Here is a 14,746-nt window from a genome sequence, read left to right as displayed (position 1 = left end):
CTAGCCCCAGAAATGTCTTGTGAAGTAGATGGTATTCATTTTAGCAGATGAGATTCAGAAAGATTATAATATTAATAAAATTTATTGTGAGTTTATTAAGTACACCATGGAAAACATTTAAATTACCTCATTTTATGCAAGACCACACTATGAGGCAAGTGCTCTTTTCAAATAGTTCTCAGCTAAAGAAACTAATGTTTACATGGTTAAGAAACTTGCCCTAGATTACAAAGCTATTAGTAAGTAGTGGCAGAGGTGGGCAGAGTCACCATTAGCTATGAGATACTTTTATTCGAATTAGAAAAAGGTAACCTGTGTGGTGAACCAATTAAAAAGCCAACTTTCACAGTGAAACTCCATATCATGTACAACCAGAAGGATAGGATTCTAATTAGAATAGGTTATACTCCATGTATATATAACATGTTGAAATATACTCTAATGTCATGTATATCTAAAAAGAACAAATTAAAAAAAAAAAAAAAAGGCCAAATGTCTCTGGCCTGGCACACCATGCTAGGCAGTAACTTGGGAGAATGGTTAGCTGCTGCTACTTCCAGCACGTGTTGCCTCCACTCCAGGTTGAATGTCATTATGGTCTAAATCTCAGCCCCATCTTGCTTCCTTAATGCTTTTCTACTGTGTACAAACTGAACTGTCCTACCCAGCTGTCTTAAAAATGGGATTGCTGTCCAGGTCTGACTCCAGAGTGTGTCCTCTTTTTAATAGCATGTGGCCAATGAATGGCAAAATTAAAATTTCAACCCAAGTTTTTCTGATATGAAACATTTTCTTCTTTCTCTTTTGTACTCTACATGTTGGTTGAATTACAAATGACACTGGATCTCTGTTCTACCTCACATTTAGTGCCTAGGTATACAGATATACCCCTTGTTGTGTGTTAGCATCTGACCTTTGGTTTTGGGATTGGCTTATTTCACTTAGCATAATAGTCTCCAGATCCATCCATTTACTGGCAAAAGTCATAAAGCCATTCTTTTTTATGATTGAGTAATATTCCATTATGCAAATATACCACATTCTTTATCCATTCATCTATCGAAGGGCACCTAAGTTGGTTCCATAGTTTAGCTACTGTATATTGAGCTGCTATAAACATCAATGTGAATGCGTCACTATAGTATGCTGATTTTAAGTACTTTGGGTTTATATTGAGGAGTGGGATAACTGGGTCAAATGGTGATTCCACTCAAAGTTCTCTGAAACCAGTTCTTAAAAGAGATTTCCATTGGGGGGAAACAAGGGAGAGAGTTGAACAACAGCAGATGAGGTAGAGAGGGATGATGGGTGGGGAGGGAAGGGGGGATAGTAAGGGATAGGAAAGGTAGCAGAATACAACAGTCACTTATATGCCATTAGGTAAAAATGTGAGTGTGTAACCGATGTGATTCTGCAATTTGTATTTGGGGTAAAAATGGGAGTTCATAACCCAATTAAGTCAAATGTATGAAAGATGATATATCATGAGCTTTGTAATGTTTTGAACAACCAATAAAAAAAAATATATATATATATATATATAAAAAAGAGATTTCCATTGCCACATAGTGTTCTCTATTCATTTTGTTTCAAAACAACAATGTTTGTACTGCATGGTATGTTGGATCCATGTTTGGATTGTTAACATTTAAAGACTGCATTTTCAGCAGATGCTCTATGATAGAGCCTCTTCTAATAGTTGTTTATACATAAAATTTTGAGGGGTCATTAGCACATTTGGGGAGCCTCTGAGGCAAAACTACATAATTCACTGGATGAATGAGGGAGTTTCCTGGCCCTTGGTGGCTGTGATAGTAATGATTATTGCTTCTGTGTTCATGTCAGCACACCTTTAGAGCTGTTTGTAATAGTATTTTTGCAATTGCCAAATAACAGCTCAAGCTGAAAGCCTCCCTGATTTACCTTACTTAGGTTGATGCTAGGATATTACCTAAGTAGCTTTTGTCATCAACTTTTTACTCTGACCTTCCCTGACCCTTTTTTCTCCCTTCCCTATTCCTTGTCCTCATTTTAGCATGTGCCCTGAGAAGTCAGAGTTTTGATCTCAGTCCATGACCTCAAGTTTTTGCTTTTTACTTATGAAACAACTATATGAAAACAGCTAAGTACATGAAAAAGTCAATGAACATTTCAAAAAACAGCATTTGATCCATTGTAGAGTAAGTGCTTTTCATTAATCATAGTCTCACTAGGAAAATAGAATACATTTCAGATATTTGCAAAAGAAGGATTTTATTCCAGGAAAATTATAACACAGGTAATAGAGGAGCTGAGAGCCAAATAGGAGATGGTGAGGTAATTTAGAGATTAGCAATAGGAAGTTACCACCATCACCACTTTCAGCAGAAGAAACACAGGAAGGTGCAACATTATTGCACAGGAAGTGCAAATGTTGTTGTTTCAGGGGGAAATAATTGTAATTTGGTTGGGTAAAAACAAATACAATGTGTTCCATCTTCGTCTTTCTCCTCCTACCCAAAGAAACAAAAGCTCTGTAAAAATCGCTATTTTTGAATAGAAGCTTTTCACTTTTTCACTGAGGTGCCAGCCTGTGCATCAGTGCTGAGGAATAAAAATTGTTTTTAAAAAGTCATTTAAATTAGAATAATACAGGTAGTTTTTACTTTTTTACATTAATCTCTGAAGAGAAGGAAAGATTTGATGCCTCACTAGCAAAAGTGGCCTGAAGAGCTTATTCAAAGAGGTATTTGGTACCATCTATCAGATATAAGCCAGTGTTTCCCCTCACTAAAGAATTCTGCCTCTCACCCACATGAGAATATTCTTTGAAGCAACCCTCTATTCTGTATCATGTCCACAGATATTCTCATGTACTAACACATATTTAAGGTCTCTGTCAGCCAGAGAAATATAATTACTAGATCAGTCTGTTCCTCTTTTCTGAAAGCATCAATAGACAACTTTCAATTATTGGCAATAATTATTTTACTTCAACTTACTGTGGATGGATTAGGTTCATTGATGAATGTTGGTCAAGAAATAGGCCAATTATTTAGCTAAATGTGCTAGTTTTTTTTTTTTACTTTCTCTGAAAAGAAGGAAAATTAGATAACAGGAAAATTATAACATGATAAGGCTAATTAAACTCTGTTTTTCAAGGTTCTGTTTATTTTTTTTGAATTTGAGAAATTCATTAGTTTTCTCAAAAAACTATCCCCTTTCTCTGATACTATTTGAATTTTGTATTTGAAAACAGAAATTCAAGATAGATTTTAAAAAATAATGTGAGAAAACAATGATAATGCATTTGGAAAATAAGTTTTTAAAATGCAATATTTAGTGGAATGAACATCAAAGTTAAAAGGCTCAGATTCTGTTTTTGTCTCTGCATGTATTCTGTTTTGTCCTTTCTGTTGTGTTAATGTTTACTTACTTACTTATTTATTTCGACATGAGGTTTAAATGAAGTCTAAAAATTTGCTTTAAAATAAAAACCTCTCAGTAAAACATCTAGTGATACTCCTCCTTGTTACAGACTGAATGTCTGTGTTCTTCCCCAAATCAGACACTGAAGTCCTAACCCTCTATGTGAGGAGGTGATGAAGCTTAAATAAAGTCTTAAGGGTGGGGTCCTTATCTGATGCACCTGCTGTTCTTTTCTTTTTTTCTTTCTGTCTCTCTCTCTCTGTTTTTTGTTTGTTTTGTTTTTGTTTTTTGCTTTTTTTTTTTTTGGTACCAGGGATTGAACACAGGAGCGCTTAATCTCTGAGCTACATCCCGGCCCTTTTTTATATTTTATATAGGGACAGGGTCTCACTAAGTTACTTAGAGCCTCACTAAATTGCTGAAACTGGTTTTGAATCTGAGATCCTCCTGCCTCAGCCTCTGAGTTGCTGAGATTGTAGGTATGCACCACAGTGCCCGGCTGGTATCCTTTCAAGACTAAGACACACCAGAGTGCTTTCTCTTTGCCACTGAGGACACAGCTAGAAATTGGCTGCCTGCAAGTCAAGAAGAGGGCCCTCATTGGAAATGAACCCTGCTGGACCTGATCTGAGACTTCTAGCCCCCAGAACTGTGGGAAAATTAATTTCTGTTGTTAAGTCACCTATTCTGGCATTTGTTATAGCACCCTGAGCAAACTAAGGCAATTTTGATATTTCATTAAGTTTAAATCCTATAAAATTTTGAAACTTAGACTCAAGAAATGGATTCCTGAAAAAACATGTTATAATGCTTAAGTCACATTTTAAAAGGAAGGAATATTTAGTGAGCACTAACTCAGCACCACTTACTTATTTATTGTGCTAAGTATTGAACCCATAAACACATAGTACAATTGACCTACACCCTCAGTTTCACATGCATTTAAAAAAATTTATAATTTGTTCCTCACAAGAATCCTAGATCAGAGATCTTTTTGTCCCTGTTTTGTAGATAAGGCAACTAAGACTTGCCCAAGGTCTTAGAGATAGTGCTGAGATTCAAACATAGTTCCTCAAAAGCTTTTAAATTGTGCCCTTATTCCTTCTGCCAGTTGTATTAGGCTCAGTAGAATGCTAGGCAGGGTGCAAAGGTTAATGCCATCTGACAACGTTAGCATTAGGAAAAGATTTTAGACTTCATCTAATCCAACTGTCTCATTTATGAAAGAAAAAGCCGAGGACCAGAGAGTTAATGAACTGACTTAAGATTATAGAGCTAATTAGTGTAGTGTGAAGATCAATACTGCTAATGTTTTGCAGTCCATTTTTTAGCCTGTTTAAATGCCAGCCATTAATAATGAGAGGCAAACAGAAGATGTTGAATAAGAGATTTGAGTTGAAAGAATGAGGGAAATTTCCCCTCTGTACTCTAGGTTTGTTGAAATGATTTGACAATAGACAGATTAACAGGAGGAAAAAACATCCAAATTTATTAACATGCTTGGAGTTAACTGTCTAATAACTGAATGAGATTTAGAAATTCATGTAGTTTTTCATAAGAGAGAAGGAGATGGAGGGATGAAGGCATTTTGAAGGATAGTAAATAATTTTCAGGGGACTTCAATGGGTCATAGAAACATAGTTTATAAATTATTCTCTATGGAAGTTGAATGAACTGAAGAAGAGGCAATAACTTGTGCCAGAGTTGGTCTAGATGTGATGGCCTGCTTCTGCCTGTCTTCCTATGATACGAGTTTAATCTTTCCTGGTTAATATAATCTCAGGGAGACAGTTGAAGGCAGTTGTGTTCCTATTTTGTGGTTCCAATCTTTAGGTAGTATCTGCTGGTCTTCCAGTGTCTGTCCTTTTAATTTAAAATACTATACCAGGGTATCATATTTTGGAATGACATTCCCTGTACTCCTTCAAGTTGAATATGGGAATCAATTTTAATCCACAGAATGAAGCTAAAGTTAGAATCGTTCTACTTTGCGTCTCCCAAAGAATAGAAGTAATGGTTAGCAAAAAAAAAAAAAAGACACCCAATGTGGACTGGGGTTTTTGCTCAGTGGTAGAGCACTTGCCTAGCATATGTGAGGTACTGGATTTGATCCTCAGTACTGCATGTAAATAAATAAAATAAAGGTCCATCAACAACTAATAAAAATATTTTTAAAAAAAGACACCCAAGGCTGATATGATTTATAAACCTATTTTTATCTTGGAAAATGGATTCTAAATTACTAAGAAAATGAAGTTATCGTATGGCCAGAATACCTTTTCTCATTTGTTACATTATGGTTTTTTCCATTATTTTATGATCACCACTGTCTTGCCTTTGTGAGTACCTGTCACTCTGAGAGTTCTTTGTCAATTATGAAGGCTGACTTTCCCAAGATTTCATTTTTGATTAGTAGAATAAGCTATATAGTTGTTATGATCTGAGAAATTTACTTCTTTTTACTCTTCAGTTGACTCTGAATTTTAATTCACAATTCCATTACTTTCAGGATACTTATTGCCTCTCACTCCCCCCACCCCCAATAAGGATAATATATAGAATCAATTTTATAGCATCATTATAAATATTAAGATGCTTATAAGACAATTAGCACAGAAATGAGCACATATTATACTTGCCAACACTGTTAGATGATATAATTGTGAGCAGTAGTATTGACTCTGCCTCTAAAGAGAAGAAAGTAATGTCAATTGTAGAGGGTTATGAAATGGCATTTTGATACCTTCTGAATATTTCTAAATTCTCAAGTTGAGGAATGAACCTTCAATACTAATTTTGTGAGATACTTAGGAGACCTAAATTACAAATGGTATGGATAAGTAAAATAGTTCTTAATGATCTTAGAACTGATAAAACTAAAAATGCATTTCTAATGACAGTATATATTGTGATTTTTAAAAATATGGAATCTGATGTGGAACCGGAACATTAATTTTTAAAAACTATATATATGAATAAGCTGAGGTTGTGGCTCAGCGGTAGAGGGCTCGCCTTGCATGTGCAAAACCCTGGGTTCGATCCTCAGCACCACATAAAAATAATGAATAAAATAAAGGTATTGTGTCCAACTACAACTAAAAATGAATTTTTTTAAAAAAAGTTAAAAAAAACTATTTATATGCAAGTTCCATGGAAAGACTGGATCATGTTGACTGTTTGTCCTGATACTAAAAGAGGCAAACCAGAAGAATCAAATGAGTGCTAATAGATCTCAGTGCCCAGATTAACTGATGAAGAATGTTATTCCATCTTGCCAATTAAGATTTTGGATTGAAGATAAATATTTTTATTTTTAATAACAGAATCTTTGGCATTAAATTATGAGCTTGTATCAATTCTAAAACACTATTGAACAGCTCTATAGAGAGGAACTATACTGAGAATACAATTTTAAGCAAAATAAGGTTCCTGCCCTCAATAATATGCTTTATCTAGGGAGCAGACACAGCAATATTATTACATCACAAAACTATCTCCAAATGTCTTAGTTTTTTATTTATTCTATAACAAATTGTCAGAATCTTAGTGGCTTAAAATAACAGCAATTTATGACTATGTAGTTCTGTAGGGTTATGGAATTTTAGAGGGTCAGAAGTCTGATAGGATTCTCACTGGGCCAAAATAAAGGTATCAAAGGGCAATGTTCCTTCTGGACCTTTTGGAACACAGAAGGTTTTCTTGTCTGATTTCTTTCTGATTTCTGGAGGCCACCTGCATTCCTTGCTAATGATCCCTTCTCCATCTTCAAAGCTTGAAATGGTGGGTCTGGTTCTTCTCAAGCTGTCATCTCTTTAGTTCTTTGTGGCTGGGAAAGGTTTTCTGATTTAAAGACTGTGCCCACCTGGATAATCCTGGATGAAGATTTTAAATCCTCATCTCAAATACTCGACCATAACCACATTTGTAAAGTCCTTTTTACCACTTATGGTAATATATTCACAGCATATATATGATCTGAATATATAGGGCATGTTTTGCTTACTGCACCAAGAATGTTCAGAAAATTCTGCATCTAACCTGGTTTAGGTGTTCAGGAAATACTTCCAGGAAGAGATGGGGCTGAGTCTTGAATTGGGAGTGATGTGGAGTGATGGAAGTTGTGGATGTCAAGATGAGTGCAGGGGAAAAACATCTGAGTTAAGGGGAACTGTCTGAGTCACACAGAGGGATGAGCTAGAACTGACTTCTTAAAATTTATTTCTAAGGAACTAACTACACATTTGTTCAGATAAAATGTGAGAGAGTGGAATGGAGAGGAAAGAAAGGTTTGATTATGGTAGACTTTGCATACTATGCTTCAGAATTTCAGTTTGTAGACATTTACATGACATTGAAGGATTTGAAACTGGTACATCAGATTTACTTGAGATCATTTTTAACCGTGTATGTGGGAATAAGGCTGGAGTTGAAGAGAGCGAAAAGGCTGTTAGCAAATGTTTTAAGTTACTGTTTTGGCTGTTGTGACCAAAACACCTGACGAGAACAATTAGGAGGAAAAATTTAATTTGGGATCCATGGTTTCAGAGATCTCAGCCCATAGATGGCTGACTCCATTCCTTTGGACTGAGATGTGGCAGAACATCATAGCAGAAGTGAGTTATGGAGGAAAGCATCTCAGGACATGATGATCAGGAAACAGAAAGAGTGTTCTGTTCATAAAGGACAAAATATATTCCCCAAAGGCACGCCCCCAGTGACCTTCCTTCTCCAGCCACGCCCTGTCTGCCTACAGTTAAGACCCAGTTAATCCCTATGAGACTATTAATGCACTGATTAGGTTAAGGTGCTTGTAACCCAATCATTTCACCTCTAAGCTTTATTGCATTGTCTCACACATGAGCTTTTGAGGGACACCTCTGATCTAAACCATAACATTAGAGTTCAGCTATCTCTACTTATAATCCATTTAATTAAGTTTTTTTTTTAAAGAGAGAGTGAGAGAGAAAAAGAGAAAGAGAGAATTTTTCAATGTTTATTTTTCAGTTCTCAGCGGACACAACATCTTTGTTTGTATGTGGTACTGAGGATCGAACCTGGGCCACACTCATGCCAGGCGAGCGAGCTACCGCTTGAGCCACATCCCCAGCCCTAAGTTTTTGACTTAGATGACTGGGTCATACCACAATAGGAAAATACAAAAAGAAAAGCACAAAAGATATAAGGTAATAAAAATACTCTCCCTCCCATCAATAAGAACCTTATAAAGAGTCATTAATCTAAATTCATCATTTTCTTCTTAAAAAAACTAGCCATTTGCCATCAGTAAATACGCAAAGCCGTTTAAGTTGAATTGCTAGATTTTCTGTTCCAAAGAATACACTTCTCCTTTGGCATCCTTTCTATATTTATATAATGTTGACTGGACACACATTTTCCTTTCCCTGCCCTGTAGCTTTCAGTTCCACCCAATGATTTAAGGAATCAGAGCATTGTAGAAGTCTATTTCAGTTTGCTTTCTCTTCCTTTGTTGTGCTTGGTGATTGTGCCAATTTTTGGCTTTCCAACTAGTCCATTATTCAATTTAATGGACAGTATAATCTTGGCTACTGAAGGAATTTGCTACTTGACTATATAAAAAATATTCAGGGGAGGTGGTACTGATCCGGAGTAGATTTACATGTAGACACGGTATTTTTTTTCCTTGTGATTATGCAATATTTTAACATATTGCGTAGCTAGGAATTTCAGCTATTTTGAAAAATAAGTCTGGTTGGTCTGGTAGCTGAAATGTAGCATAACGTGCTGTAGTTTGTGTTTCCAAATATTTTCTGTTTACCAGCTGTACTAAGAATTATTAAGTGTCCTACTCACACTGTAAAACAATTAGATGGTGGTTATACTTTTTCATTAGGAAGACCAAACAGTAGGAGGGAATTATTATCATTAGAATTTACAGAGTTGCATTCCCCTACACAGATTTGGAATTATATTTTTAATATTTCTAATTGAGAATGGACCATTGTCTACTCAGAGTAACTAAAAACTATAATTGCCACGAATTTCTAAGTAGATTTATGTCTTTGATTATATGAAGAAAATGACTTTATGGATGGCTTGAATTCTTTAAGTTGATTGTATAATATCTTTAAAAAATGTACTATACAAAGTTATAATGACCACAAGTTTGTAAAGTGAGAAAAAAAATGTGACATATTGATATGATTTTTGCCTTTAGAAAGAATTGGATGTTAGGGTATATAAACCAAAGGTCTTAATAAAAACATTGTGTTTTGCCCAGTGACTTCAGTCTGTAAAAATTCAGTTACTTTGCTAGCAAAGTATAATTTATGAGTGTTTGTTTACAGATGTATTAATTTAAAAAGTTTGTGCATAAAATGTTGCAAAATCTGCAAGTCTGTTTCATTAGGGGTACCATAAAAGATGAAGGTAATGGAAGATGGTATTATAAGTAGGAGAGAAAGGTTCATTTAGCTTTTTGTTCTGCTTTATGCCAGCTTCTCTTGTAAAGTTATTTGCTAGGACATGTCTTATATTTCAAAGATCATTATTTTAATAACCTGCAGGGTTTTCTATTACAGATATTATTAAGGCTAATATCTCAAGTAAGAATAAGAGATCCTTTTTCTCACCAGTGATCTACAGTAACTCTAAAACTTACCAGAAAAAAAACAATTCATACTATTTTTCATTGCTTAAAATTTATATGTAATGGAATAAAATTAAGAAAATGTTGGAAATTTGAAATACTTTTTGTGTAACTCTTTCCCTTTGTCTTTCTTTTTATATCCAATAGTAAAATTATGACAAGACTAGATTTTCTTGAACCTCAGATTAAATCCAGCCCCAGACTTTTAATTTGTATTACTAATTTTTGTAAATCAAGGTTTGCAACATTCTCTGCAGCTCAAATATGAGCTTTTTCTGATGGCCTCTTTTATTGCTAAGAACAAAATGTGCAAAGCATATGTTTATTCACTACAGATCCCTGAAATAATAAATTAGCAATCTGTCAAGGGTAGGGCCATTCAGACTTCTAGAACCCTTAGAGTTTTAGGAATAAATGAAAATTTTTCAGTTTTACTTTCATATAATTTTTAAAATCTTTTTTTCACATGTACTTTTAGGAGACTGTAGACTCTTGTGCGTAGGGTATCAAAACAGAAGTTCAAGGTGGTAGTCTATTTCCTGATATTTTTATTTCTCTGTAACGTTGGTCCTTCATGACCCAGCTCAGTGGCACATGCATGTAATCCCAGTAATTAGGGAAGCTGAGGCAGGAGGATCGAAAGTTGGAGGCCAGCCTTAGCAATTTAGCAAGACCCCTGTCTCAGAATAAAATTTTTTTTTTAAAAAAAGGCTGGGAATGCAGCTCAGTTAATAGAGCACTCCTAGCTCCTGGATTCAATTGTGAGTTTAAAAAAAAAAGTTCTTCATAGCCTTCTAATTCTATATTTCAGATACTTACTGATCAATTATGGTAGAAAACCAAGTTATTTAATATTGTGGTTCTTTGGGTCTGGGATTGTAGCTCAGTGGTAGAGCACTTGCCTCGCACACGTGAGGCCCTGGATTGGATTCAATCCTCAATACCAAAATAAAAATAAATTAAGAAAAATAAAGATATTAAAAAATATTGTGGTTCTTCAAATGAGCTTATATGCTATTTCTTTTTATTTAAATAAGAGTCATTAAACACTTTGCCAAAGACCAGTAGGTATGAAAGTAATAATTCGGAGATTATTGTTCTGGGGGAACTTTTATAAAATCTGGCCCTGATATTTTAATCCTTTTAAAATCAACTTATTGATGTAAAATTTAGCATACAGTGAAACCTGTTCCACAAGTACAAGTAATAAGTTTGACAGCCGTGTGTGTGTCTATGTAACCAGCACCACAATCAAATTTCTATCATCCCGGAGGAAGTTCCCTTGTGTCTCTTCTTTGTCAGTTACCTCTGACCTGCTTTCTGTCATTATTGGTTAGTTTTAGATTCCTATATAAGAAGTATTATGTATCTCAAGTAAGACCTATTTTATATCTTTGTTATTTTAATGGATTACTTTGGTTTAGGACTTCAAGGTTTCCAAATTTGAAATCACTTAATAAAATCACTTAATCCAGCTTTTTTGTCTCTGGCATATTAGCTTCTGAATTTAAAGGGTGGAAACTAAGGGATTAAGATTTGTGTTTGAGTGCTGAGTTTGTCCATTTTTTTTTAAAGTGACATTGGTCAAAAAACTTTAGTTATTTAAGGTTTCTTTCTCTTCTTTGTGTGTGGGGTGGAGGTGGGAGGTGGGAGGACAGGGGTTGAACCCTTAGTCACTTTGCCACTGAGCTAAATCCCCAATTCCTTTTAAAACTTTTAAAATTTTGAGATAAAGTCTTGCTGAGTTGCTGAGGGACTTAATAAATTGCCTTGAATTTGTGATCCTCCTGCCTCAGCCTCTCCTATAGCTGGGATTGCAGGTCTGAGTCACCATGTCATGCAATTATTTAAGGTTTCTGAAATTGAAATTCAGAGTTGTTATAGAAATTAAAAGGGAATGTATGAATGGAAGTTCATTTGATTCTGGGAAAAATTGTGCTGTTTATTTCATCTTCATGTTGTTGGTCTCTTGACTTTTAATTTAGGCAGATGTTACATGATTGGATCAACTTGAAAAAATAATTTCTAAGGGAACATGGAAAATGTCAAGATTCTTAAAATGACTTGTACTGTCTTTTACAGTGAAAAGTTTCCAAGAGGAGAAAATAGGATTGGGAAATAAAGAGCAGTTAACTTTGAACTAGAGAGAAAAAGAAAAAAAATAGAAATGACTTGTAATTTATTTTTTAATTTAATTTTAATTTTTAGTTTTAAGGCATTTTTTTGCATAAAATAAAATTTGACACATTTCTTTAAGTTGTATCTTTGGAATTTTTAGAATAATTTTAGGTGAAATTATTTGATTATAAAATCACCTTGATATCTTAATATCTGCTTGTCCAGGTTATGAGATAGACATGCCATCTTTTAAAATCTGCCTCATTGGGGCTGGGGTTTTAGCTCAGCAGTAGAGCATTAGCCTAGCACGTGTGAGGCCCTGGGTTTAATCCTCAGTACCACATAAAAATAAATAAATAACACAAGGTATTGTGTCTATACTACAACTAAAAAAAAAAAACTGCCTCGAGGTCAATATTAATATTATTCTAAAGAAGTTCTATGCAATGGCTTCTGGGAATATATTTCTTGTTTAAAAAATCTTTATATAATCTCAGTGAATTTAGAATTTAATTTTCATGCTAGAATTCTGAAAAGTTAGAAATTGGGTAAGTCAGTGCTGAACTCTATGTTAAATAGTCAATGTATCAAACTCCATTTATAGTATTGTGTATCTAAGTAATGGCTGTAATGTTGACTCAGAAAGTTGCATGGAATTTTATTTTTTGTTGTTTTTTTTGTAGGGTTTTGGGGATTCAGCCCAGGGATGCTTTACCATTGAGGTACTTCTCCAATCTTTTTTTTTTTTTTTTTTAATTTTTAGTTTTAAGACAGGGTCTTGCTAAATTGCTGAGGCAGGCCTTGAAATTGTGATTCTCCCGTCTCAGTCTCCTGAGTCCCTGGGATTACAAGGGTGCAACTCTGTGCCTGGCTTGTTGTATGGAATTAAAAAGATGATAATTTTAGCCTCTTAAATAGTGTAGTCCTCTCACATTGATTATTATTACTAATGTACCATATTTCTTTCTTTCTTTCTTTCCTTTTTTTGGTACCGGGGCTTGAACTCAGAGGCACTTGACCACTGAGCCATATCCCCAGCCCTATTTTTATATTTTATTTAGAGACAGGGTCTCACAGAGTTGCTTAGCACCTTGCTTTTGCTGAGGCTGGCTTTGAACTCGAGATCCTCGTGTCTTAGCCTCCTGAGCTGCTGAGATTACAGGTGTGTGCCACTATACCCAGCACTAATATATCATTTCATTGCCCCAGACTCATTTTATCCTATTGTCCCAGATGTGGAACAACCTATACAAACTTAAAAATGGTATATAATATTGCAAATAATTTTGCACTGTTAAGAATAATTATATTTTAATAATATAAATTAATATAATAATATAAAAGCGGTAATTATGATTTTCAACCTATTTCAGTGCACCTGTGTGAATTTTTTTGAAGTATTCACAGAAGTGAAAACTTGAGACTTAATGGGTTAAAATGCGATCAGCTGTAAGACATGCCATTATTTCGTGTTGCAGCATGAAAAATTATTAAGTTATAACAATGCCTGGGTTGGGGCTGTAGCTCAGTGGTGCAGCGCTTGCCTAGCACATGCAAGGCACTGGGTTCAATCCTCAGCACCATAAATAAATAAATGATTAAAGAATATATGATAATGTTTTATCATGCAGATTTTAATTTATTAAAAATTTATTTATAGTTAAAAATATTTATATGCCAGGATAGGGTATAGCTCAATGGTATACATGACAAAGCCCTGGGTTTGATCCTTAGCACTGAAAAAAAATTACATATTTACAAATTTCTATTGACACACATAACAATGAACACGTAAGTGAAATAAATTGCTAAGGTAATCCTAACACTTCATATTCAAGTCTCATGATTCTCTCTTTCTCTCTCTTTTTAAAATAAGGCTATCTATTTTTTCATGTGGTCTAATTCTGTGTTTTTGGAAAATAGTACTGCTGTTGTCTAGGGAGTTTTCTTCCTAGTTGCTGATACCTGTTCTCCACATTTTAATGCTGGCACTTTCTTGATTTTAGTATTAATGGAATGTCCAAACAACAAATAACTCATATCTCTTCCTAAAATGAACATTAAGTGGTTTGTTGAAGGTAATGAAGGGGTTTATGGTTGACAAGTTATGTCAGGAAGGACAAAACCAAGATCCTTCTTGCACAGGCAGCAATAACTGTCTCAACTGACAACTTTGTTGTCAGAGATTCCATTGAAGGTAGCTGCATCTTGATTTCAAAGTTGTTAAATGTGTGGAGAAAAAAGATCCTAGTTATTTTTGGTTTTAGTAGCTTGTTGATTTTAACAGCTTCATTGCGATGTAATTACAAACTATACATTTCACCCATTTAAAATGTACAACCTAACAGTGTTTTAGTACATTCACAGAGTTGCGTAGACATCACCACAGTAAGTTTTAATGCATTTTCATCACCCATAAAAAAACTCTGTACCTATTAGCAGGCGACCATTAATCTAATTCCCATCTATAGATTTACCTTCTCTGGACATTTCTACAATACAATCTGCTCTTGAGGTGGAAGTTTACGTTATTGATGTGATATTTTCTTTTTTCATATAGGTGTTTATAACTATACATTTAAAAAATATTTA

The 14,746-nt window shown here is 34.5% G+C and overlaps 1 protein-coding gene across 2 annotated transcripts in view; it reads left to right on the top strand.

Moving 5' to 3' along the window:
• Positions 1-14,746, top strand: part of Mcu (mitochondrial calcium uniporter) — a 183,134-nt gene that overhangs the window by 54,661 nt on the left and 113,727 nt on the right. Inside the window, exon 2 of one of the 2 annotated variants that reach the window (XM_078040598.1) lies at positions 12,838-12,876. The exons of the other annotated variant lie outside the window; for it this stretch is intronic. Coding sequence (XP_077896724.1) covers positions 12,838-12,876 — 39 coding nt within the window. The remainder of the gene's footprint in view (positions 1-12,837; positions 12,877-14,746) is intronic. 2 annotated transcript variants of the gene reach the window in all.

This window comes from Ictidomys tridecemlineatus, chromosome 1 (assembly GCF_052094955.1).
Source record: "Ictidomys tridecemlineatus isolate mIctTri1 chromosome 1, mIctTri1.hap1, whole genome shotgun sequence".
NCBI lineage: Eukaryota > Metazoa > Chordata > Mammalia > Rodentia > Sciuridae > Ictidomys > Ictidomys tridecemlineatus.
This window is presented reverse-complemented; position numbering and strand designations above follow the sequence as displayed.